At 46.1% G+C, this 24,868-nt stretch overlaps 1 protein-coding gene across 1 annotated transcript in view; it reads left to right on the top strand.

Annotated features, from left to right (window-relative positions):
* Positions 1-21,723: 21,723 nt before the first annotated feature.
* RGMA (repulsive guidance molecule BMP co-receptor a) overlaps positions 21,724-24,868 on the top strand; it is an 85,043-nt gene continuing 81,898 nt past the window's right edge. Inside the window, exon 1 of the mRNA XM_085644498.1 lies at positions 21,724-22,109. Coding sequence (XP_085500624.1) covers positions 22,096-22,109 — 14 coding nt within the window. The 5' untranslated portion in view covers positions 21,724-22,095. The remainder of the gene's footprint in view (positions 22,110-24,868) is intronic.

The following is a 24,868-nucleotide window of genomic DNA, read 5'->3' as shown; positions in this document are numbered from 1 at the left end:
GTGATGTCATCAATGATGTCAATTAACATGTCATGAGTGATATAATATGTGAGGATAGGCAGTGCATGGCAGGGCTACAAGTTACATTTAGCTCAGTGAACTATAACTGGTGGATATCAGTGTTTTATTACATTTTTAAATGTTATTTCAACACCTAACTATACTTTGATGAATAAATATATATAGATATCACTGGGTAGTTATAGTTAGGATCGTGTTTCCTTATAAAATGCCTTTTTGTGTTGATGATAACTGTGGCGCCATTTGATGAATCTTTACAAAACTTTCCAAAAAATGTGCTATTTTTTGGCTAGTTTGTGCGTGAAAAGTTTCAGGGTGATGAATCACCACGGACTGAGAAAAAGAGGGGTCCCAAAACGTGTTTTCCCCATTCATTCTTCCATAGGATATTTAGACACAGCCACAGCCCAAACAGCTGAATGGATTTACACCAGATTTAGCAGAAAGCTAGATCTTGGTCCAGAAAGAGTGCTTTGTGTGATTTGGTGTAAATCCGTTCAGTACTTTTTGAGCAATCAAGGCTAAAGATAAATATAAGGCAGCAGGATAGGGATACCCTGACAGCGTAGGCCTGGTGGTGTGGCCCTAGAAGCCTGGGGCCAAAACCTTTTTTTTTTTTATTTGCTTCTTATTCTTAAACAATCCGCATCTCCATGGCAATTTATTTTAAAAGTGCGGACTCACACGCTGTTAAGAAACCTACTCCCCTCCAACCGCAAGTGCGAAGGGGCGCCACAAAATCACAATATGCTGGTTTTTGGGGAGGGATGATGCATGGTCCCCCTCCCCCAAACCTTGAGGAATCCCTGAGGACCCCATGCCCCAATGCCATTCTGTAAATAATGGAAGGAGGCACACGGCCCCCCTCCTCGGGCCGTAATGGACCCCAGGGACCCGTTCCCATGGTACCAAATGTTTCTCAAAAGGGGAGGGGGCCATGCAGCCACCTTCCTTAAGCCTAAACAGACCCTCAGATCCCATCCCCTAGGGCTGAATGTTTTACAAAAGGGGCCTTTGGGCTCCCCACAGCCCTTAATGTAGTGGTTTGCAGGTGCCCCAGGTAAACACCAAGGCACCCACCTGAGGCCCTAGGGAATGGGGTCCAGAGGCGCAAGGAGGCTCGGAGAGGGGGCTAGCACACCCCTCTCCCCTTATTTAAAGAGAAGGTTCCTAGGAATGAGGTCCACGGGGCTCAAGGAGGCTCAGGGAGGGGTAAATGCACCCCACTCCGCTTATTTAATGAGAAAGCACCCGGGGTAGGGTCCCTGGACCCAAAGGAGGCTTGGGAGGGGGGCTGTTCACCCTCTCCCTTTATTTAAAGAGAAAGACCAAGGGGAATGGGGTCCCTGGGGCTCAAAGAGGCTCATGGATGGGGGTTGCACCCCTCCCTTTATTTAAAGAGAAAGACTATGAAGGATGAGATCCCCGGGGCTTCAGGAGGCTTAGGGAGGGGGGATGTGCAGCCCCTTCCCCTTATTTGAAGAGCAAGGTCAAGGGAAATGGGGACCCCGGAGCCCAAGGAGGCTCAGGAGGAATTTTCCTTAGGATAACCCCAAGGCATTTTTAGTTAATCTGGATCCCAGGTATTACCCAGTCTTTTTTATTTATTAAGAGCTTCCTCTTAGTGAGGTTGAGTCCACCCTAGTAATACCATCTTGCCAGGGTGGGATGAGGTTGTCAAAGTTGAAGCCTGCTGCAAAATGTGGGTGAGGATTCCCCATCCAAGTAAGGATTGTTTCCGAAACTTTCCCTGATTGCAAAGCCTTTGCTGAGACTTATTCGTAACAATTTAGAAAATCCAGTGCATTTTATGAAGTCCTTCCTAGAGCTCAGAAAGAATCTTTGAAGCTCACCCACTCTAGGAATGCCCAATTACAATGAATCGTAATTAAGCTTTACTGCCACAAACATTGGTGCACTTTTTCAGCAATAGTTCAAAAGCATGGTGAGGTAAAGTGGCCTGTCGCTTACTTCTCCTCTACATTAGATCCAGTAGTCCAACTCTTCTTGGTTGTTTGAAGTCTTTAGCAGCTGTTTGCCTAGCAATTGAACAAAACAAAGAATTTGTTATGGGTTATACACTCATTGGGCCAGATGCAATAAGCATTTTTCTCCTCGCAAATGGGCCGAATTGCAGATTCAGCCCGTTTGCGATGCTAAAAAATGCTTTTCCGATGCAGCAAACAAAATTTTGCAATTCAGTAATCTGTTACCGAATCGCAAAATGGGTTTGCGAATCACTGTTTGGAAGGGGCGTGTTTAGGGCGTCCCTTCCAAATAGCGAATCCTAACGGTATGCATAAATGTTTTATGACCGTGAATGCGGTCGCAAAACATTCACATTTTACCACCTACTTCAAGTAGGTGGTAACCCATTCACAAATGGGAAGGAGTCCCGAATGGACCCCTTCCCCTTTGTGAATGTTTGTAAAATAATTTTTTAAGAGCAAGCATTGGTCCCACGGACCACTGCCTGCTCTTAAAAAATTAAAAGAAATATTTTCATTTTTGTTTTTGAAACGCATCCTGTTTTCCTTTAAGGAATACGGTCGGCATTTTTTAATAAAATTGCTTTATTTAACACCAATCACAGACATGGTGGTCTGCTGAGCCCAGCAGGCCACCATCCCTGTGATTTTTGCGATTCCTAAGGGGTCGCAAATTGCGACCAACCTCGTTTATATTCATGAGGTAGGTCATTTGCAAACCCCTAGGAATCTCTAAAAGTGTTCCACACACTTTCATGCATTCCGTTTTGCGATTTCCTAATTACGAATTGCAAAGATTCACAATTAGGGAATCGCAAAACGGTTTCTTTATGCATATGGCCCATTGTGTTAGTCCCTTATTCAGATGAGATTTCACTGACTCATACTCGTACTCAGCACCTGACAAACAGCCACCATACAAAGTATGAACAAACATTACTGGCAGATTGGAATAGTTCAATCAGATGGCGATTGACTTAAATCCTGCAATGCTGCTACCAATTCCAAACAATGATGAAGATCGCGATCATTATTGCAACAATGTAACGGAGATGTGTACCAAACCAAGACCAGACATTAAAGATGACCCCTAGATATGGCTGATCTGACATTATTAGTGGATGGTTCTTGTTGGTTTATAACAGGCTCAGATACATTCTTGTGTTTTCTAAATGGGTTGAGGCCTATAGGACCAGGTGATATGGCAGTTTGACTACAGCAGAACTCTTGTTGAGTGAGTTAGTACTGAGGTTAGGCATGTCTACTTCTATTGTGGCAGATCATGGAGCTAATTTTTAAAAGCAAGGTCCTAATATTAATGTGTACAGCCTTACAAACTGAGCAAATGTTCCACTGCAGTTACAGACCATAAATCTAGCTGATGTTGTTAAATCTGTCTCTCACCAGGTGAATTTGGCAACAAAATTAACATAATATGTTCAGTGTCAAGCACTGCAACCAGGAGACTGGGTACTGGTGAAAAAGCACATCTGCAAGAATTTCCTGGAACCTAGATGGAAAGAGCCACATCAAGTCATACTTGTGAAACACTGCTGTGAATTGTGTTAGAATTCCACATTGGATTCATGCAGCTCACACGAACAGAGTGAAGACTGCAGATAAAGAAGTGGTGACAACAACCACTGATTCACAGTGTCGATTTCGAGTAGCTGCATGGATTCAGAAGTGGGGGAGAAGATCCTGGTAAAAATACTAGCCACCAGATTGAAAATTAGCAAATTTAATATCAGGAACCATGGTTGCAAAGTCATCAGCAACAAGACGAAATAGAGACTTAAATAGCAGTTAAGCTGGAAATTTGAGTCTCAAGAACCCCATGGAGTAGTGATTCACAGTGAGTCAAGTAGCTTATGAACAAATGCACAAGTCCACCTTGGACAAGATTGGAAAAGATTGGAGAAGACAAGATTGGAAAAGATTCAGCAGTAGCCACAACTGAAAAAAGAAATGTTGAGATTACACACCGAGGAGACAAGTGGCCTGTACCCAAGAGGAGCAGTAAGAGATTGCTCTGGCAGACTTAGAGACCAGAATGTATGAGCGAAGAACCAGAGTCAGTTCTGAAAATAGTGAGAGTACTGCACATTTGAGACTTAGGGCCCGATTTAGATCTTGGCAGACGGGTTTCTCTGTCACAACTGTGACAGATATCCCATCCTTAGAAATATAAATCTCATTATACCCTATGAGATTTATATTTCAGCAGAAGGGTTATTCATCACCATTGTGACGGAGCAACCCATCCACCAAGATCGAAATCAGGCCCTTAATCTATTTATCTGACTTCTGCTCACATTGCATTTTTTCTGAGCCTTTATTGGAATTAATTCCAGTGCACTTTACTGACTCAATGAGATTGCTGCTGCATTTGCAATTTTCTATTTTGTGTATTATACTTTTAAATTGTAATAAACCTTTATGGTTTTTCCTACATTTTTTACCGCAAACTCCCTTTTGCATAAATCCTTTCTTATTGACTGTATTTTGAAATGCTGTTTTGAATCTTGTCTCTGGGACATATTACCTCATAGACTTTGAGGTTCACACCGTCCCGAGTCCTGCAAAAAGTTGGGTGTGCCACTGTCATGCAGGTTATCTAAGGGAAAGCTCCTATGTCCCTTATCTGAAAGATACATTTTATACTCTAAAACTAACCTTCTAGAGGAAGCCTGGACGGTTCAGCTTTGCTAGTCTGTGCAAGTCATAGCCTTAAAGGGAAGTACTAAGCAGGTCCAGGTCAATTAGCTTGCATTAGTGTCTGGCTTCAATAGTTCCGGGGACAATCACAATACTTGCTGCAAGGATTTCTTAGTTAGCTTTGAGTTCTCCAAACCCTGGAAAAATTGCCTGACAAGCACACATACAATTATTCCATAATATAACTACATAACACACAGGCCGTATTCAGTGGTCGAAGTGCATAAAGAAAGGTTTAGGAGCTCTGATCCAGAGTACAATGAGGGTGGGGTCAGTGAGCATAGGGGCGGTGTCAGAGGCATGGCTAAAAAGAACAAAATGATTTATAATAATTTTGCTGGCCTTTCATTTACATTTTAAAGAAACAGTGGTCCCATTCACATATGGGTGCCGATTACGATCCGGTAAAAAATTTCCCCGTGCGACTCGTATCCGGTCTTTTTACCGTACGAATCGTACAAGTGCCGTACGAACTGGCAATCACGATTCGCATGGTAAAAAGTCCATACGAACCGCATTGGGAATCATTCCCCACACGTCCTCGGGTCGGAAAATGTGTCCGACACGTCCTCGTACGATATACCGTACAAATGTGTAAGGTGAAGTCCGACCGAGGAATCACGATCCATCCCGTGCGTCCGAGGTTACAACCGGATGGAAAAAACACCGTCCGCACCGAACTCCCATAGCAACCATGGAGACGTGCCCGCATACGCGCCGACCCCCCCCAGCCCCCGTACGTACGCGCCGACCCCCCCCAGCCCCCGTACGTACGCGCCGACCCCCCCAGCCCCCGTACGTACGCGCCGACCCCCCCCAGCCCCCGTACGTACGCGCCGAAACCCCCTGTATGTACACCTGTGTACGTGTGGAACCCCCCCGTGTACGTTCGAGTCGAACCCCCCCGTGTACGTTCGAGTCGAACCCCCACCCGTGTATGTACGGTGCGTACCCCCAGCGCGTAGCGCTGGGGGTACGCACCGTACATACACGGGTGGGGGTACGACTCGAACGTACACGGGGGGGTACGACTCGAACGTACATGGGGGGGTTCGACTCGAACGTACACGGGGGGTTCGACTCGAACGTACACGGGGGGGTTCGACTCGAACGTACACGGGGGGGTTCGACTCGAACGTACACGGGGGGGTTCGACTCGAACGTACACGGGTGGGGGTACGACTCGAACGTACACGGGGGGGTTCGACTCGAACGTACACGGGGGGTTCGACTCGGACGTACACGGGGGGGTTCGACACGTACACGGGTGTACATACAGGGGGGTTCGGCGCGTACGTACGGGGGCTGGGGGGGTCGGCGCGTACGTACGGGGGCTGGGGGGTCGGCGCGTACGTACGGGGGCTGGGGGGGGGTCGGCGCGTACGTACGGGGGCTGGGGGGGGGGTACGGTGCGTACCGGGCCACCTACTCTGGTCGATTCGCGCCGTACTTCGCTTTTCCGGCACTTTTTGGGTGCCGTGAAAATATTGCCGTCCGGACTGCTGTCGGTTCGAATCGCAATTCCTGGGTCGTGAAACGCTGCCTGGAAGCGTACCGACGTCACGTCGCAGCATTCCCGGATCACATTCGTATGTATATTTTCGTCGGTCGGTGTTTTTTACGATTCGTACGGAAATGGTGTTTCCGTGCGAATCGTAATTCCATGTTTGTAAAGTTTTACGACCGGGTACGAGTCGGACGGGGAAAACGCTCCGACCGACGGTTCGTACCCGGTTTTTACCGGATCGTAATCGGCACCAGAGTAGGTAAAATATCGCAATTAATACAATGAGAAATTGGAATTATACAAGTAGTCAATACAAAAGATAAATGCAATTTTAACTGTGATTCGGAAGCAATTAATAAGCAGAACGGTGAGTGGGCTTACCGTGACAAGGTAAAAGGGAAATCAGCCGATTTCCTTAACCCAGGCAGGTGACTTTAAAAGGTGACTTTTTGGTGCGTGAGAGATTGCAAATACAGAAAAGTCAGATCAGCATCTCATACTCAATCAATCGGATATCGAATACAGTATAAGGTTTAGAAACGTAAGTCGACGATGTTTCGATCCCCATGAGAATAGTGGGATCTCTTCAGGACAAAACGATGACAAGAATGCCTGGGAAGTTAGCCTGGGTAGGTATAGGTAAAGAGGTAAGAGAGGGTAGGGGGAGAAAAAGGGGGGAGAGGAAGAGTGGAATAAAATTAGTTTAGGGTCAAAACCAGTTAACGAGATTTAGGTATATATAAGGTGATGTACACGAAAGGAATGAAGATTTAGGAGGCATCAGGTGAGCGGTAAAGATATACCGAAAATGGAAGGGAAAGTGATAAAAGTGCTATGTGGAAGAGCACTGGGATAGGAAGTGAATCAAAAAAGGAATTGAATAAGAACTATGAATGAGGGGGGAGAGAAAAATGATACAGTGCGAGGTGTACCAATAGAAATTGACCCAAGTGGTCAATGTAAAGTTCGATAGGTGAGGGCAGTATAGTCTACAAGAGATTGTGAGAGTGGAACCCCATGAGTAAAAAGAAGAGAAAATAAAAAACAACGAGGTGAAGGTGGGAAAAATAAAGAAACCACAGCGGTGAGTGGCGGAGTAAGGGAAGCGACTTACGTAGTAGAGATACGGGGGTGACCTGCGGCCATGAGCGGTGAAGGCGTGTAGGCGCGAGGACCATAATAGGTCGTAATGAAGAAGTCCGGTTACCAGGTCGCCAAGTTCACGATGCGGGGGAGACGTGAGGCAATTGCATCAGGCAGTACGCGGAGGGTGACTCCAAAGGGATAATGAGGACGGGTCCCAGCCGGGACCAGAGTTCACGTGGGGAAGGCGCTAGGTACCTAAAAAGGGGGGAGAGAGTAGGGATTAGAGATCGGGGAGGGGGGGGCGGGTCGGAAAAGGAATTCAAGGTGACAAGAGGGCTGGGCAGAAGGTAGCAGCGCTTACCTGTAGAAGGAATCTTGAGGGAATTAAAAAGCGTGGCCGCAAACTCGAATGAGCAGGATAGGTTGCAGGTCACCTGGCGGAGGATCAGAGAGTACGAGCGAATCGGAGGAGAAGGGGGAGGCGGGCTCAATAAGTATCGCCCAGAGAATGGAAAATGGTAGAAGAACTCATGTGCATTGTCATAGGGGCGGCCATGATGGAAAGGGTAGGGAGACAGTAAGGGGATTGGTGATTGCAGAAGCAAAACTACCCATAAGGTGGGCAAGTGCCTGAAAGTAGAAGGCCAGTGAGAACAATAACAAGCATATGCAATGCAATAGGTCTCGCAATACTAAAAGTTTGAGTTATTGGTGTTGCATAATTATTTACAAAGCCAATAGCTCAAACTTTCAGTAATGCAAGACTTATTGCATTACAAATGCTTTACCTTTGGTATAATCGCGGCACCCACGCTTTACTTTTAATGTTATAAGTAAAGCGCGGGTGCCGCGATTATACCAAAAGTAAAGAAATAGATGTTTTTTTCTATTCCTTTACTTTTGGTATAATCGCGGCACCCGCGCTTTACTTATAACATTGAAAGTAAAGCGCGGGTGCCGCGATTATACCAAAAGTAAAGGAATACAAAAAAAAATCTATTTCTTTACCCTTGGTATAATCGCGGCACCCGCGCTTTACTTTTAAAGTTATAAGTAAAGCACGGGTGCCGCGATTATACCAAAAGTAAAGAAATCGATGTTTTTTTCTATTCCTTTACTTTTGGTATAATCGCGGCATCCGCGCTTTACTTATAACATTAAAAGTAAATCACGGGTGCCGCGCTTATACCAAAAGTAAAGAAAAACAAGTGGCGCGCGCGTCACGCCTGTGTCTGGGCACGATCATAGCTTCTCCCATGGCGTATTGGTGTCTATTACGCGCTTGGTGGGAGGAGCTATGCGCGCGCCTCGGGCCAATTGCGTGCAGTCTTTTAGAATAAGACGCACACAAAGGCCAATGGGGGAGCTGAAAAGGAAACGCACACGCACGAGCGTGTGTGATTCCAGGGTCCATTTCTGAACCCCGGAAAAAAGGACTCTCGCCTGCGCGAGCACTGCTGCGCAGTGCAACGCAGGTCGCGAGACCTAAAAAGGAGGTATAGGAATAAAAGGAAAATACGGATAGAGGTAGAGGTGAACAGTAAAAGGAATAATATATATATTACAGTGAGCCAGCATGGGGGAATAGGAAGGAAGGAAGGAAGCGAGTGGTAGAGAATCAAAGGGTCTAATTAGTAGGTGTCAAGGGAGAGGAAAGAGTGGGTTATAGAGAGGATAAAGGGAGAAGTTTGAATAATATAAAAATAAAAATCAGCAGGGAATAAAGATGAGAGAGGGGTAATTAAGGGAAAGGAGGCATGGAGGAGTGATTAGGAAAACAGTAGAAAGGGAATTGAGGCACATAATTAAGCATACAAGGGTTTAGAAAGCCAGTTCAAAATTACAGACATTAATAATCTGGTTAAAGCAAGTTAGACCAGTCCTCCAAACGGTTCAGCCCTGTATGGAGGCTGTCAGTACGGATTATCCATTTAAGTTCTTCCTTATCCAGAATAGCAGCAATGTTTGTATTTCTTGAAGGCTGTAGAATCACACTAATGACTTGCCACCTTATGTCATCTTCAGTGTGTCCGTTGTGAGACTGCAAACACTACACCCAGCGCATTTGAAGTGGCCTACTCAAGGCGGTAGATTCCATAAGGTTCTAAGGGAGGAATCCCTTTTAGTGTCAGGGAGGGTTGCCCTGACCAAATGGTCTTTGATGCTTTTGCTCTTCTTGAAGGCAAAGAGTGGACGTTCTAACTTCAAGTTGCCAGCATTAAATGTAGGCCAGTGTTTAAGAATGCATTTTCTCACTATGTTGGAGATAGGCGAGAATGCGGTGACACATACTATTTTGTCGTGATTTTGTCTTACTTTGGGACTAAGTAGGGTCTCCCTGGGGCAGTACCATGCTCTTTTCAGGGCTATTTTCACTAATTTGCGGGGATAGCCTCTGCTGGTCAGTTTTTTAGACAAAATATTGGCTTCCAAAAAATAGTCTTTCTTAAAAAAGCAATTGCGCCATATGCGGAGAAACTGTGAGTATGGGAGTGAGTCGCGGAGGGCTCTGGGATGGTGGCTGCTGTATGATAGTTAGGTATTTTTTTCAGCGGGTTTGAGGTACAGTGTGGTATAGAGGCCCCCATTGTGGGCTATGATGCATAGGTGAAGTAAGGCAATCTGCTGTTTGCTGCTGTTAACAGTGAAGTTAAGACCATGACTGTGTGTATTCAGCCAGTGCTGAAATTGTGAGAGGTTGTCTTCAGTGCTGTTCCAGATGAGGAAATTATCATCTATATAGCGCTTCCATTCAAGGATGTGAGTTCTGAATGGATTGTGAGGGGATAGTATTCTGTTTGTCTCAAGCCAGTCCATGTAGAGTATAGCAAAATTAGGAGCGAAAACTAGGCCCATGCTGGTACCTTTAACTTGCTGATAGAAATTGCCATTGTTAGAAGGTGGTTCTGACACTATGGGCTGCCCGGATTTTTCGCTTTTTGAGCACCTAATTGTTGAGCTTTTACTGTGGGGGAGCCTCATAAGTTGGGACTCACCCACAGTGAGCTCAGGATGTAAGAGATTGCATGGGGATTTTACTGGTGTTCCCCTGGTTTGACCAGGCCACTGTTGAGCAGCTGGAGTAAGGGACACCGGGCTGGTTACATGCAGACACCTGTGTACATGCGTGTGCACACGTGTACGGCCTGCGCAGGGGAGATTCCTAGCGTGCGCAGCCCAGGAGCAGCTACAAAGTGAATGGTATGGCAGGACGTATGCAGTATTGGGTGGTGACATGGAATAGGCTTTATACACTGGAAAGAAACATGCCAGGGAAAGTCAGTGTGTCTTACTGTTTTTTCACTTCATTATTCCCCTATGGGAATGTGGAGCCAGGGGCTAGATTAACTTCCATTAGGCCTACAGATTCCAGACACGCACTTAAGTCCAATGTAGCAAATGTGAAAAGAAGTATTCTGCAGAGTCCAAAGTCATATTTGTACTGCTTTTGGGTCATCCAGAACTGTCATATTTCTCTGAGCCAGCCATGACCAGACCCAGGCTGAGGGCTGACCTCAGCTGGATGGATTGATAACCTTTCTTCCACAAGCTAGGGCCTCCTCTCCACGAAGAGAAGATGGGTGGGGCTGCAGGCCAATCCATCAACTGCTGTCGCTGGGTGCCAGGCACCAGGCTGCACCAAGGAGGGAAGGCAGCGTGGCCGGAAGGGGCTTCAGACACGTGGCCAGAGACACTGGACGACGCCATTTTGAACAAACCCAGAGGCTGGAGAAGGAGGAGGGAGCAGGGGCAGGGACGTGATGTGTCGCTGTTTGATAGGACCAACAGAGACTTCCTGCCAGCCCCCTTATCAACTTTTAAAAAGTGCTTGCACAGGAAGAGAAGCTCTCTCTGGGGTGTGGTCTGCTGAGGCTGAAGGTGCTGGAGCCTGGCGCAATGGGCAGTTGAAAGGAGAGACCCCCTGGCTGCCCCCGGGACCCTATCAACACCAGAAGAAGAGCCAAGGACTGGTGCACAGAAGCAGGGGCCTATGCGCAGGGAGAAGAGAGGCCCAGAAGGAGAGTCAGGCGAAAGGCTGGCGCAGGGAGCCAGTGAAGACAGCACACTGCTGAATCTACCCTCTCAGAGACCCAGAGGGCAGAGGAGAGTGTTCCCAGTGGCTGGGGCTGGTAAAGAGGAGCATGAAGCGCCCCATAATGCCTCGCCAGGCATTTGGAAACCTGCCGTTCTGGTGCTTTGTGGCCCCCAGAGGAGGGGGGTCACCCTCACTTGTGAAACGGTGCTGGGGGGAGCTGCTGGAGAAGCGGTCTTCCCCCCCCCCAGCACGAAGAAATCTGCCATTTTGGTGCTTTGTGGCCCCCAGAGGAGGGGGGTCGCCCTCACTTGTGAAAAGGTGCTGGGGGAGCCGCTGGAGAAGCGCAGTCTTCCCCCCCCCCCCAGCACGAAGAAAAGTCCCACCCTCAGTGTCATGGGGACCTAAAGGAAACTACCCCTCAAGGGCTCAGCTAGCATTTAAACACATTCTAGGCTGGAACTTTTGTTCTACAGCTGAGGGTGTGTGGAAAAGTGCATCATGAAGTGAAGGGCTGAGTTGGGGATGTGTGAAGAAGTGCATCCCCTGGAGGTGAAGTGGTGTAAGTGCACCAAAATGCATTTACTATTGGTTATTTCTTTTTAGGTGGACTGAAAGTCACATGTGTAAAGTGAAGTACCTGTGTAAGGTGATGTTAAGCTAAATGGAGTTATGTTGCTGGACCTTCCTGCTAGGGGGTCTGGCTGTATTTACGTAATCCCATGCTTTTACCTCTGATTCCTTTTAAAGTGAAGAAGTGCACTGCAGGAGAAGTGTAGTTGCCAGGAGTACTTCTGTTGAAGGGACTGTAAGTCACATGTGTAAGGAGATGTCATAAGCCAAGTGGGGTTATGTTGCCAGACAGTCCCGCTAGGGTGTCTTGCTGTATATGCACAATCATGTGATTTCATCTGTGATGCCTTTAGGGGCTGTAATTGCAATGCATTCAAATGATCAACCAAGGTGATGAGTACTGTCATTCTAAAGTGTGGGTAAACATGGATTCTTGCTGCTGCGCTTAGGTGAAGACCCCAGACTGCTAGCCCTTAAGATATAGAGGTGCATACTTTATGGTCAGTAGGAGATGCTCAGTCAGGGTCATGTGTCACCAACGCAGGTTTACCCCTTTTTAATGCTTGTTGAGGTAATGGGGTGGGTCGCCACTGGGTTGGTGCCAGTGCGCAGGGCCCTCGCTCCAGGTTATGTTCAACTAACTGCATTGGGGGCAGGTTGATGTGCATACATGGGAGTGGTGGTACTAGACCCCACCCCCCCTGCGGGAGGGGTGGAGATGTTATGCGATGTCACAAAGTAATTCCAACAGCTTATGTATATTTGTAAGTCGGTGCATAGTATTGAGTAGTGTGTGTGTTTAATAAATGTACTCTTACATTTATAAAGCAAAGTACAGACTGGACAATCAATTATTGAGTGTTATTTTTGTTCACCTGCAACTGGCGATTACTAGCCCACACCACTTCCCTTGAGTAAGCCTCAGACTGCTCTGCAACGCTACCCTCTGAGAGTCAGGCGCTACAATTGGGTGTTTGGTTCCCAGTGAAGGACAAATGTAATCATGTTATTTGTGCAGGCCTCACAGATGCTGCCTCGGTTTCCAACAGCCATCAAAAAGGAAAAAGTTCCTCGTAAGACAGATCTTGAGGAGGTGAAGAATAAAGGATGTAGGGACGGCGTGGGGTTGCGGTCTAAAGTTGAGGACCATACGTATTACATAAATTCCTTCGTCTTGGGGAATGTTAGTGTATAGTGCCTCTACGTCAAGTGTGCAAAGAAGGCTGTTTTGGGGGTCAAAAGGGAGTTCCTCTACAAGGTTAACCATGGCCATGGTGTCCTTGATGTAGCATTGTGTAGCAGGTACAAAATCCTTAATAAAGTGATCAATATACCTTCCCAGAGGTTCAAGAATTGATCCACAGGCCAGAGACAATAGGGCGTCCTGGTGGTGTAGTGGCGTTTTCGTGTATCTTAGGTAAAGTGTAAATCACTGGTATGCGTGGTGATTTGGTGTTGAGGTACTGGAATTAGTTCTTACTAAGGTAACCCTGTGCAACCCCTTCTTCTGTGATGTCTAGAATACGCTTTTGAATCTCCTTAGTTTGGTCAGTTGGAAGTCTTAAGTAGTGGGCTGGTCTGGATAGTTGTCTAAGAATTTCTTGTTTATGAGTGTCAGTATTTCATTTATAGGTAACTACAAATAAAATATTACCCACACACCTTAAAAGAAATATAAATGCAACTTAAATGTGGTTAATGTGATTACTTCAGATGTATGTGGGTGTAACCGGATGGTCACTGATTTGAATCTTCGTTTGTACACTGGGGAAATAGTGATGTGTATTTACAGTGCTAAAATTACCAACCCTGGAACAGAAAGCACTCTGAATATGCAAGTCATTTGTTTAAAAAATGTATTACACACATATTGCTCACAATATAAATAGGCTATCAACAAAAGTGCAAAATGATTGTATTTAGATGTTTACAGTGCTTTCACGAGTCATGTTTTAGTAATGTACTGATTGTACCTTCTGAAAACCTTTGTCATAGCTTACCATCAGTGCTTAATTTTAGACGGTGGTTTCTGGAGCTTGGCATCAGCACTTAATTGTCATCACTGGGACTTATGCAGCCGCGGTCCATGCAGGTGACTGCGGTGGAGCCGCTTGGGGGGATTTCGAGGGATGATGCTGAGGGAAAATTAAATAAATAATTAATTTTCCCTCAGCATCTTCCCTCGAAATCCCCCCCAACGCGGCCTCACTGCCCTACCGCTGTTACCTGCTGGACAATAGTTGTTTATTCGTTCAATATACAGTAAAAATTACTAATACCTGCCACCCAAGCCATTCTGATCGCTTTGGGGACATGAAATAGTCTGATTTGTAACACTTGTAGTAGTGTGATGATTAGTAGTTATGCTGGTACTGTCATTAGCAGCGCTGGCAGTGGCAATAGGTGTCGCAAGCTGCAGCTGCCTCCTGAGGAATGCCCTGGCACATGTTTTTTTTTTAATATAAATTAAGCACTGGTTACCAATAGAAGGACAAATTCTATCAATTGAAGCTTACACTGGACCCCAAGGAAACTTTCGCTTTACTGATTAGCCAACTCCACAGACTAACATTTCTTTCAAGTAACAGAACCAGGCACCCTGGAGAGAAGGCTTTTTTTTAGCTGCCTCTCTCTACTCTTACTTCAGAGTAGAACAGATCCTTCATCGTCTCCACATCTCCTTCCACCCTGGAGCACCTCAACCATTCAGTTACTGTTGTGTTTTTAAGAAAAATGATGGGAACTGTTTGGAAAAGTGCATACCTTAAGGACGCGTGTAATTGGGACCCCGGGAGCATGGTCCCGCCTCTGTGGCTGTCCCCGACTTCTTGGCCAGAGAGGAGGAGTTTCCGGACTCCTTCCGGGGCATGGGTGTTGTCGCTTACGCTCCTGCCGGATGTTGAAGGGAGGGGGGAAGGGTCGAGGGCCTATTTAGGGTGCCCTGGCCTGGGCCTGGGCCATCGTCCTCTTTGCATCTACACCGGGACGGGAGAAGAAGCGACACAGACCCACTCATCTCATTGAGCAAGTATATTAAGGGGTGTACAGTGGGGTGTGTTCACAGTAAGGAGAGCACATAGATTGCGGTACAACGTCAAGGGGAGTCCACCTGCATACTCTCTAGGCCAGCACTGAGGGGGCAGATGGTAAGTTGGCCTCAGGGAGAATAGGGACACCGGATGGGGGCAAGGGCGCTCGGTTAGGCAAGCTAGGGCATGGGGCTGCTGCCTTTGGTTATACCCTAGGAGCCCCGTGGGCAGCCGGGTGTTGGAGGGGTGGGCCCCTATGGTTGCGGACAAGGAGCAGATGGCAGGGGATCACCTCTCAAGGATGCAGGTGGGTAACACCTGCGTGGTTCTCCCTGGGGGGCACGGGTGCTGAATAGGATAGGTGATCTTCGAGAAGCACATGGAATAGCCTGCTGAATACTGACTAAAAATTATTCTGATATTTGCCTGTATTGTTCTTATGCTGAGATGATTATGCGTTTAAAGTTGATTCATGTTTTTGATTTTGTATGATTTTAGATTTGGAATATATTGTCATGTTTGATTGTTGATGACTTGAATAAACATGGCCACTTACACCCACAAAGCTTTCTTGTCAGTCACTGATTCGTGGGGTTGTCAGGGGTGGGGTCAGGAGCAACCTGGGGATCCGGGTTCTATGATCAAATAATAAAGCTTGAGAAGGTTGTCCCCCTGTTCCCCTACCCACTTGGACCAGTGGCGGAATTCCGTAAAAAACAACAAATCAATCATACCTGCATGAGTTGAAGGAAAGTTGGGAGACCTTATTAGTTATAGAGACATCTGCTGGGGTTTAACCAACAACCTGCAGACAATAGATAAGGAGCTCACAGATGATGAGGGAGAGAATCCATGGTATATTACACAGATAATGGAAATATGAATACCCAGAATCAACTAATTACTCCACATAGCGGCAGTGAATTACCTGGCGCTGAGGAGGCCCTCACACTGGATTGGTAAAGAGTGCAAAATTAACTCCAAAAAGAGCACCGTCCATTGGGATAACCTACAATCAACCACACAACCGGAAATACCCAAAAGTGTCAAGAGGGCAATGAAATAGCATATGCTGTACTGTGTAATGTAACATAACAAACAGCGTCCAGATCGGAACAGAGGAAAACAGACCTAGAACAGGACTATTTCCAGGACAATGCACGAACTGAATTAGAATAAAACAGAGTCAAAACAGAAACAGGAAGAAGACACTGTCATGACTAGAATAGAACAAAATGCTACACCAGCTTAAACTATACCTGAACAGGGCCAGAAACCCGACCAGAACCAAAATGAAATAAGACAGAACAGCACCGGAACTGTAAACAAACAAAATTAGGGTTCGATCAGTACTGAATAGTGCCAGGGTTCGATCAGTACTGAATAGTGCCAGAACTAGGACAATATAGATCAATGTCAGACATACAACAGCACCAGACTAATGATGACAAGAATTGAACAGAACTGAACTGTGCCCTGAGTAGAACAGAACACTCCAAAGCTAGATTTGCAATAGCGCCACGAACTGAACCACATTAATACCGGAACAAAAGAGAGCAATGCAAAACATGGGATGAAAATAGGCAGAAACCGAACTTAGTTGTGCAGCGCCAGCACTATAAGAAGCCTGAACAGGCACTGAGTTGGAATAAGAGTGAATGGTGCCAGAGCAAATCAGAATAGTTCCATAGTTGAAATATATAAAACCAGTTTCAAAATTAGAGCAGATGTGGACTATGAGAAAATCAAACACAAACTAAATCGCCTACATTCAAAACAGTGTCAAAATAGAACTGATTCAGTACCAGAACTAATCAGTGCCATAATGAAACCCAATAATGCTAGAATCTGAAAAGAACATAACAGAATGAAGCAGTGCAAGAAAAGAGCCAAACTGTGCAATTGTTGGGAAAAAAAACTAAGAGCATGTAAACTGGAACAGAACTGAAAATCCGAAGAACCGAAATAGAATCAGACAATCGTAGGACTGGGACATGTATAACAAGCATTGGCACAGCCAATAGGTCTCGTCTTTGGGACCTTATAAGTGTTTAGCCATGCAACAGTTGATGTTGTTGCACCAAGGATATTGTGCAGCATAACTAAATACTTATGAGGTCCCAAAGGCGAGACCTATTGGCTATGCCAATGCTTGTTTGTATTATGGTCTCAGCATTTTCATAGTGCATATGTGCCAATGGTATGACATTGTAGAGTCGTTGGCCTTACGACATGTGCATTTTCACAAGGTTCAAGCTTTCTTTGCTCTCTGGAGCCACCAATTGTTTCGGGTATTGTACTCTGGTCCACAGATAACGAATATTCAACTTGTATCAAGTTATCTATTCGCGCCGTCAACAGTTACCAGGCGGTCCGATTTCCCTTATTGCTGACGAGATACCGATAGCGGGATCTAATGGTTCCCGTTTATTATTACATGAGTGAAACTACTGCTCCTGTATTGGCGATTCATTTTGTATCTCATTCTCTCTTAATTAAGGGATCACTTCAGGTTTCATACATACCTGCTTTTGACTATTAGGAGCCATTACTTGATACAAGTTGAATATTCGTTATCTGTGGTTTACGTTTCAGAATTACATGGACTGACTGAATTGAAGTATCCGTAGTAGTGTCTGAATACACCTCAAGCACTGAACTTGAATCTTTATGTTCTTTCAGAAATTGTTTTGATATTCCTAGTAAGCCCTGACGAAGTTCCCATGGCACTGGGGAACGAAACGCGTTGGCTGTGTGCCGTTTTTAGCAAAACAACTGTGAATAAAAGAAGAATGTATTTGGACCACAAGTGTGTTTCCTGTTCAACTCCTATTAGAGTGCACCTTCCATTTTTTTTGGACTGGCTTATTGATTTGGCATCTTTCAACAGCGGATGCGGGGAGTTGTTGCACTTGACTTTTGATATATGCAACTATTGGAATTGAGGTGCTTGACCTTGGTCAGCTGTTGTGTATCTTATTGTTACATCTAAATATACCGTTAGGAAAGTAATTTGTTCATCTTCAATGTAAAGTCATATGTTTGAGTCATAATGCTTTCAAGTAGGATCCAGTCATTTTCGAAAATAATTTTCATAGAAAATCCTTTAGGTTTGAGTAAACAGACATCTCATTAAGCAACCCGCAGCATTAAGTAGCACTTCTTAGGTGTTCACATATGAATGTTCCTTGACAGCTACAAGTTGGACTTCTGTGGATGCCTAGAGTCAATGTTTACCATCTGCACCCAAGTGCCATTGTACACAGCAACGATCATTCCATCAGCATCATCATTCGTAGTCTTGCAGGAATTATGTGCGGCTGCATAACGTAGAGTAAGTGTTTTTTTTCAGTTGCGCAGAATCCTAATCCTCCACACAAAAAAATGCAGGATAGTGGTTTTAGAAAAAAATGGCAACATCTGTTGTATTATCCATACAAAAAAGTAGCTAAACACGCAAATGTCCAATCTGCTACCCTCCCAACAGAAATTAAGGATGTTATGCCTACTTTCAGGAAGGAACCGATTAGAAAACATGCCAGGGCTTAGTACAATGTTCTTAAGTATCCCCAAATACAGCAGTAAACACGCATTGGCCGCGCGGCCGTACAAGTAACGGCCGCGCGGCCGTGAAAACCCAAGTGATCGTGATAGCGAGGACGCGCTCTGCGCGCGCAGCAGTGATCGCGCTGGGAGGCAGATGGCCGCGAAAGTGAAAGTGATTGCGTTGGCTATCAAGCATGGCAAGCGATGCGCTTAATGAGCATGAGGAGGAAAGCCTCTTCTCGTAAGCGCGCGCCCGCGCACATGCACTGTAGTTCTAGGCCGGCGGTAGCATTTTTTTAAGCCCTCACAAAAAGTCTCGCCAGACCAGCGCATGCGTTGGGTCAGGCGAGACCTAAAAAGCGGCACAAGTGAAACAGAAACAAAGAGCAGATTTTGACTGCTGTAAATCGGATAAGAACGAAAAAATAACAGTGGCAATAATAAATGTAATCAAACAAGTACCATATGCAAACCTAAACTTCGCAGTACAGCAACCAGAATTTAAAAACTATTAGGGAACACAAACTGAAGTTTGTACTAGACTTTCCCAGTACAAGAATAGTACTGCGCATTTGTGTTACGACTTCCACGGCTGGAAATGGAAATTGTGTATTCTGTGAATCCACAACTTATTGGGGAACAGACACAGAGAAGGGAAAAGAGACAAAGATAAAACAGAGCCTGGAAGGACAGTGTCATGATGGATTGGGTCAGAGACAGTCAACCCATGGTCTGTTGCATGTATACATTATTTTTACAAACCCTGCCTTCCAGGGAAAATGACAATGATAAGTGTTGTTCTGAAGCTGCTCTGGATTCCTGTATTGGTCACATACAGACCACATTGTCATATAGCTCAGGATATTAATGCATCTTCTGCAGAGAGCTAGAGGTATTCAGATATACAACACTGAAATGTTCAGGGTGCAATTGTGGAAAGAAAGGTCATGTGGTTAATGCCTTACTGGGGAGATATGTGTTGAATCTACTGGCTACAGGTTTGACTTGCCAGAAAATAGCCTAGGGAGTAGATTTACCTCATGTAACCAGTAGAACACAGATAGGCAAACAAGCACAAAAGCTTAGTTGGTAAATGTTTTTTCTACAGATATCCTTGTGTTATCTTTATCTGAAACATTCCAACCCAGTCAATTAGCACAGTGGGTGATAGGCCTGCTCCAAACATCTGCATGTAACCTTCAATGCATGGGTTTGAATCCTTCCAGGATTTAACTGCATCTTTCATTCTTCTAAGGTTGATAAGGTTTGTTTCACTAAGCTCTGTAGCATTAAACGACAATTGTTAAGTGACAAAATCCATTACTGTTTGTATTAGCAATATTGTCGTTACTTGTGCCATTTAACTCAAAGGCCTCATACTTTAAACACACATAGAGCATAGAAAGACTTGAATCTCTTGCCTACAACGAAGAGTGAGAAAAGAAAACACTTTCTTTCATCGGTTTATCTTTTTGCTACCTTGTGTGTGAAATGACATGTTGAGATTAACTTTGCTTCCAGTGGTGGGCTCCTGAATTTGGGAAAAGGTGTAGGAACATCCTTCTCTGCTAGCTTTACCTTCACCCTGATTGTCCAGAAGGAATACACACAGTGAGTCCTTTGGAGCCAGGTGCCCTGCCGACAGAGAAAAAGTGACCAATGTCCCCAGCTCACTACAAACTGCACAGCATACAACCTGAAAGCACGCACCACTGTGGTGACTGCTGCTATGTCTACTGCTGTGGACACACTACGCCGGGACACTAAGGAGATGGTTCAGCATTGCTGGAACCTCAATCCAGCCGGTCCCACCCTCATCCTTGCACTGACAGAACACAACGTGCATTGTGTGTATTCGAATTATCAAAAAGCACAGTTTCCCCAAATATTCGAGGATAGAAGCCACAATCGTATTCTATTCCCTCCTGTTTGTTAGAGGTGTATTATTAAAGTAGCCCTGCTAAAAGAGAAGTGCATAAAAAGTACTGCATGCAACAGAATTTCTATAGCCATTCTTCTTTACTACGAGGCATGGACAGAAGGAAAGTTCAAAGAATAACAGCACTGGAACAGGGCTGAAGACTGCGAGGAAGGCAAGAGTACCAGAAAAAAAGCACACCGAACAAGGATAAAGCTGGGGAGAGGCACACTGCACAAAAACTACCTTCTGCCCGAAAGCGTAGGTACATCAGCCACAGGTCACGACGGACCTGTGACAAAAATGAAGCCGACCCAAAAAAGCTCGTGACCATGAATGATCTCACACTGCCAGGACCGTCTCAGATGCAAACAGTGGCAGCACCAAAACACTACCCCGTGGTAGAGGCAATATTTGATTCAACAGTACCTGTATCAGTGCTGGAGCGGAACTACGGAGTAACAAAGGTAAAACAGAAACACGATTAATGTAACAAGAAGACAGCAGTGCCAGACCTAAAGCAGAAATAGAATTGCTTTAAATAGCTTGGCAGGCCAATTGCTCGTTGCAGATATTTCTGTGTAACTGCAACTACAAATGCTGGTATCATGGATCAAAGTGTCATCATTCTAGTGACGGTAAAATTAACGAGTGGCTATCCCGTTAATGACGTCACAACACCATTCAAACCCTCAGCTGACATCATACAACAAGGCAACATTTTGGAATGTTTATGGTTGCTGACTGTTATAAATGTAAGACTGGGTAAATAGATCTGGTTTCCCTACACCGGATGGCCCCAGTAACACCCACTTTTCAAGCGCCTAAAGATCCCTCCGTTCGTTACATGCGCTATATAAAGGAGCAGTGTTTTGGAAGTAACATGTAAGAGTCTGCTTTGCTTGTGTGCTGCCTGTATTCTGGTAGCGGCTCGGCTCTGACTTCCTACTTTGACACAGAACAGTTGGCACAGGGCACATAACTGTGCCCCTCTCCTGGCCTGAAGCCCTTAAAACATTCCCAAAATGAAGACCAGGCCATTATCTTCAGATTATATGATTAAACAAAGCTCAATTTTCAATCCACTGTGCCTTAAAGTGTTCGCGTGTCATTTCCGCGGTTGTTGTGTCTTGCACTGCGGCACACCTCGTGTGAAATACACCAACAACCTGTCCGCTGTTCAGTTCCTCCACCTCGTCTATCAGCATTCAGTGTGAAGAAGCTCTGAAAAAAGGGAGGGCGAGGCAAGTATCCCGGTGTTTCTGCTCCCCCCTCCCCCCGTTCCTCCGGATCCCTCAGCTGCTGTATTTACCCCGTGCTCTCCCTCCCGCGCGCGTTAACTAACCTTTTCACACCAGCGCGCGGGGCAGAGGGGGGTGGCGGGGAGGGGAGCGCTGTCTGTCTCCTCAGCTATCTGTCTGCTGGAGCAGAGCCTGGCAAATCACTCTCCTTTCACACCCTGCCTCGCGCCACAGCCAGCGCGTCTGCGGTAGACATGCAGGGGAGTCGGCGGCGCAGTCCCCGCGTGCCCCGCGTCTGACGTGCGGCGCACACCCAGACAGACGCTCGGCGGATATCTATGGCAGGGGGGTGCAGCCATCCCCGGACGGAACTCTGAGCCCCAGTCCTCGGCGCTGAGGTCATCCCTCCCCCACCCCAGAGGGCCGCAGAGGCTGATGCAGCCGCCAAGGTAAGCAGGTGGAAGGGGGTGGTTGTCGGTGCTGCGATCACTCTCCGAGCAGGGTGGAAGGGACGTGGGACTCAGGTGGACAGTCTCCACGTGCACACCTCTTCCTGAAGCGGGGGGCTGTGTGCATGTGGGTGCACACGTCTCTGTGTGGTGCGATCTCCCTGCCCGAGCCAAGCAATGTTGCAACGTTCAGTATCTGAAAAATGATACAGGGAAGGAAGGCGAATTCAACAGATGCGCTGTTGGGAATCTGAGACGCTGTTTCCCTGCTTCATTTGTGTTTTTTAAGCGGCTTGAGGAGTCTCAGGTCAGGTGTGCCAGTCTCTGCTTCAGCCACTGACATGCAGAGTCATTTTCGCCGACGCTGAATTTGGTGGGGTCTGGCTGGCACGAGAAGGTCAATTTCAAGGGTGCACTGGCGAGAGCTCGGCGAGTTTTCCGGAAATGAACATGCTTATGATGGGACTGGCTCGCACCCAGGGAGGCAAACAGACATCCAGCCCCTCGATACTCAAGTCCCACAGTTCTGAACTTCAGTGGCTACTTTCTAGGGCAACTTGACGCCCAGTATGTGAGTTTGTTAGGGCCCGAGTGCAGACATTGCATGCAGGGGCCAGTGACCCAGAATGCAGTGTCTGAAAGCGCCAGTTTCCCGTTTTCTAGTCTGGGTCTTGGACCCTAGGAGCGGCAGGTCTAATGCAGCGTTCCGTTTCTTGTTACACTAAATGCAGACCAAGGTGGCTTGGGTCAAGTTTCCGGACTTGGTATCTTTAGGACCTGGCCTCACGAGGGGTCATGTTCATAGCGGCTGGATTTGGAAAACGGCAATGGATAGGACCACCTGCCACGTACTGTACAGATGGACATTTTTCGCAATTTAAGCAATGGTCTCTAACATTGCAGTGGGTCTAGTTTCAAAGGTGTGTTGCGAGCATAAGTATGTGTGTGCGGTTTTCACACACATGTGCTGATTTATTTCATACAAGGACATGCCCAACTCACACTACGCGCAGCCACCTGGTATGTGTAAATCACTCCAATACAGTCCATGGTATCATATGGTCATATGTACAACTGTTTTGATCCAGAAGTTGCATGCCAGTGCCAATGCTACACCTCTAAGGAAATTAATAACACGTTGGTGTATTATTATTATTCGCCCCCTCCCAAGTCAGTGCCCCTGATTTAATATTTTGTAATAGACACCGCGAGCCATATTTGCAGATAATTTTCGTATTCTGGTTTCGCGTGTCAGTTTCATCAAATTCCAGGCTTGGGAGCTGCCGCGCGTGGAGCAGAAAGGCGATTTTTGCAGTGGAATGCTGCGTCGGAGCCTTTAAACTTGTGGGAGAATCGCGTGCCTCTTCACATGAGCCCGTTCCAATGGGATGTGCATGGTCGCCTTGTTATTTTTACGGCGTGGTTCCGAGGAGCTGTACCTGCACCCGGCACCCACAGTCGCCACCAGATTCGGTAACACTGAAACACCTTCAGGATTTATCCAACCTCAGCGCCGACTCGCATTTCGGTTACAGTTGCTTTCCTTTATTGGCAGTCATGTACATAGCGCTGCATGCCCCGCTGTCGGCTTCTAGTAGTATATATATTAGCTGATTTGTTATGGCCTAATTAAAGTGGTGAGGATGAAAGGCATAGAGTCAGTCTCTGTTTCCCCTCTCTTTTTTCTGTAGGCACAATTCAATTCATGCACAGGTATTTTCAGGGACATATTTCTGAGTAGATACTGCGGCACGTGTGAAACATATATGCTTTCACTTTGAAGGTTATTCTGTTTGGTTGTTATCACCTCTGTTGCAAACATAAGCAAATAAAGGGTCTTAGGAATGTTAAAATCACTTACATACAACGTGTGACTTGTTTTTTATCACAATGTAATTAGTGCATAAAATGTGCCGCATTTTCCTGCGAACATGGCAATACCTAAAGACATGCTCTCCAGAGTATGTTTGAGTACGATGGCAATGAACTCTCTATCGGCGTTCCGGCGGAGCACAAAGAGTGGTCCAAAGAGCGCAGGGTGGGTCCTTTTGGTAGGGGCGAATATCGGATGCTAAAAATGGCGCAGTGCATCAGCTTCCGAAGCCTCAAATAGATGGAATCCAAGAGCCCTTTCCCCATCGTCCCGCCTCCAGGTGTGTTTAGTGGGGGCTCAGTTGCTAAATATTTCAATATTTTCCCAGAAGTCTAAATGGACACGGTTTCCGACAAAGATCAGAAGTAAAGCATATCTGTCATTTCCTCTTATCGTTGAGTCTACACAATTTTTGATTGATTTTCCTCAAAATATTATTTTTTATGGGGTATGCTTAAAAGCAAAATACGATGCACGTGGCTGCGACATTAGGAGTCGTCTCCGGCGTCTGCTCCAGCTATCACCGTGCGGTTCATGAAGTGCTGCAGCACCAGACCTGCTTGCACAAGGTCACACCTGTTACAGTCATCAGGGGAAAGACAGACAAAACCACACAGACAACGCAAAGAACATGTGTGAATGGAATCCTGCCTTACTTCCCATTCAAATGTGTGACATGCACCAGACGGGCGCTACACCCACAAGCCAAATATTACATAAAATGCCAATTTTACCATCCCCTGCCTTGACAATTGAATTGACAGCATTGAGCATGATTTGTGCCTAGAGATGGTGTATAAGAAAAGGGATGCGAGCCTTGCTAGGTTTTCCTAAGTATCTGCCACGCAAATCAAATATCACTCATTGCCCACGCAGGTGTGAGCCC

Source organism: Triturus cristatus, chromosome 3_1, assembly GCF_964204655.1.
Source record: "Triturus cristatus chromosome 3_1, aTriCri1.1, whole genome shotgun sequence".
Classification (NCBI taxonomy): Eukaryota; Metazoa; Chordata; class Amphibia; order Caudata; family Salamandridae; genus Triturus; species Triturus cristatus.
The sequence above is the reverse complement of the archived record's forward strand: the minus strand, read 5'-3'. Positions and strand labels throughout refer to the sequence as shown.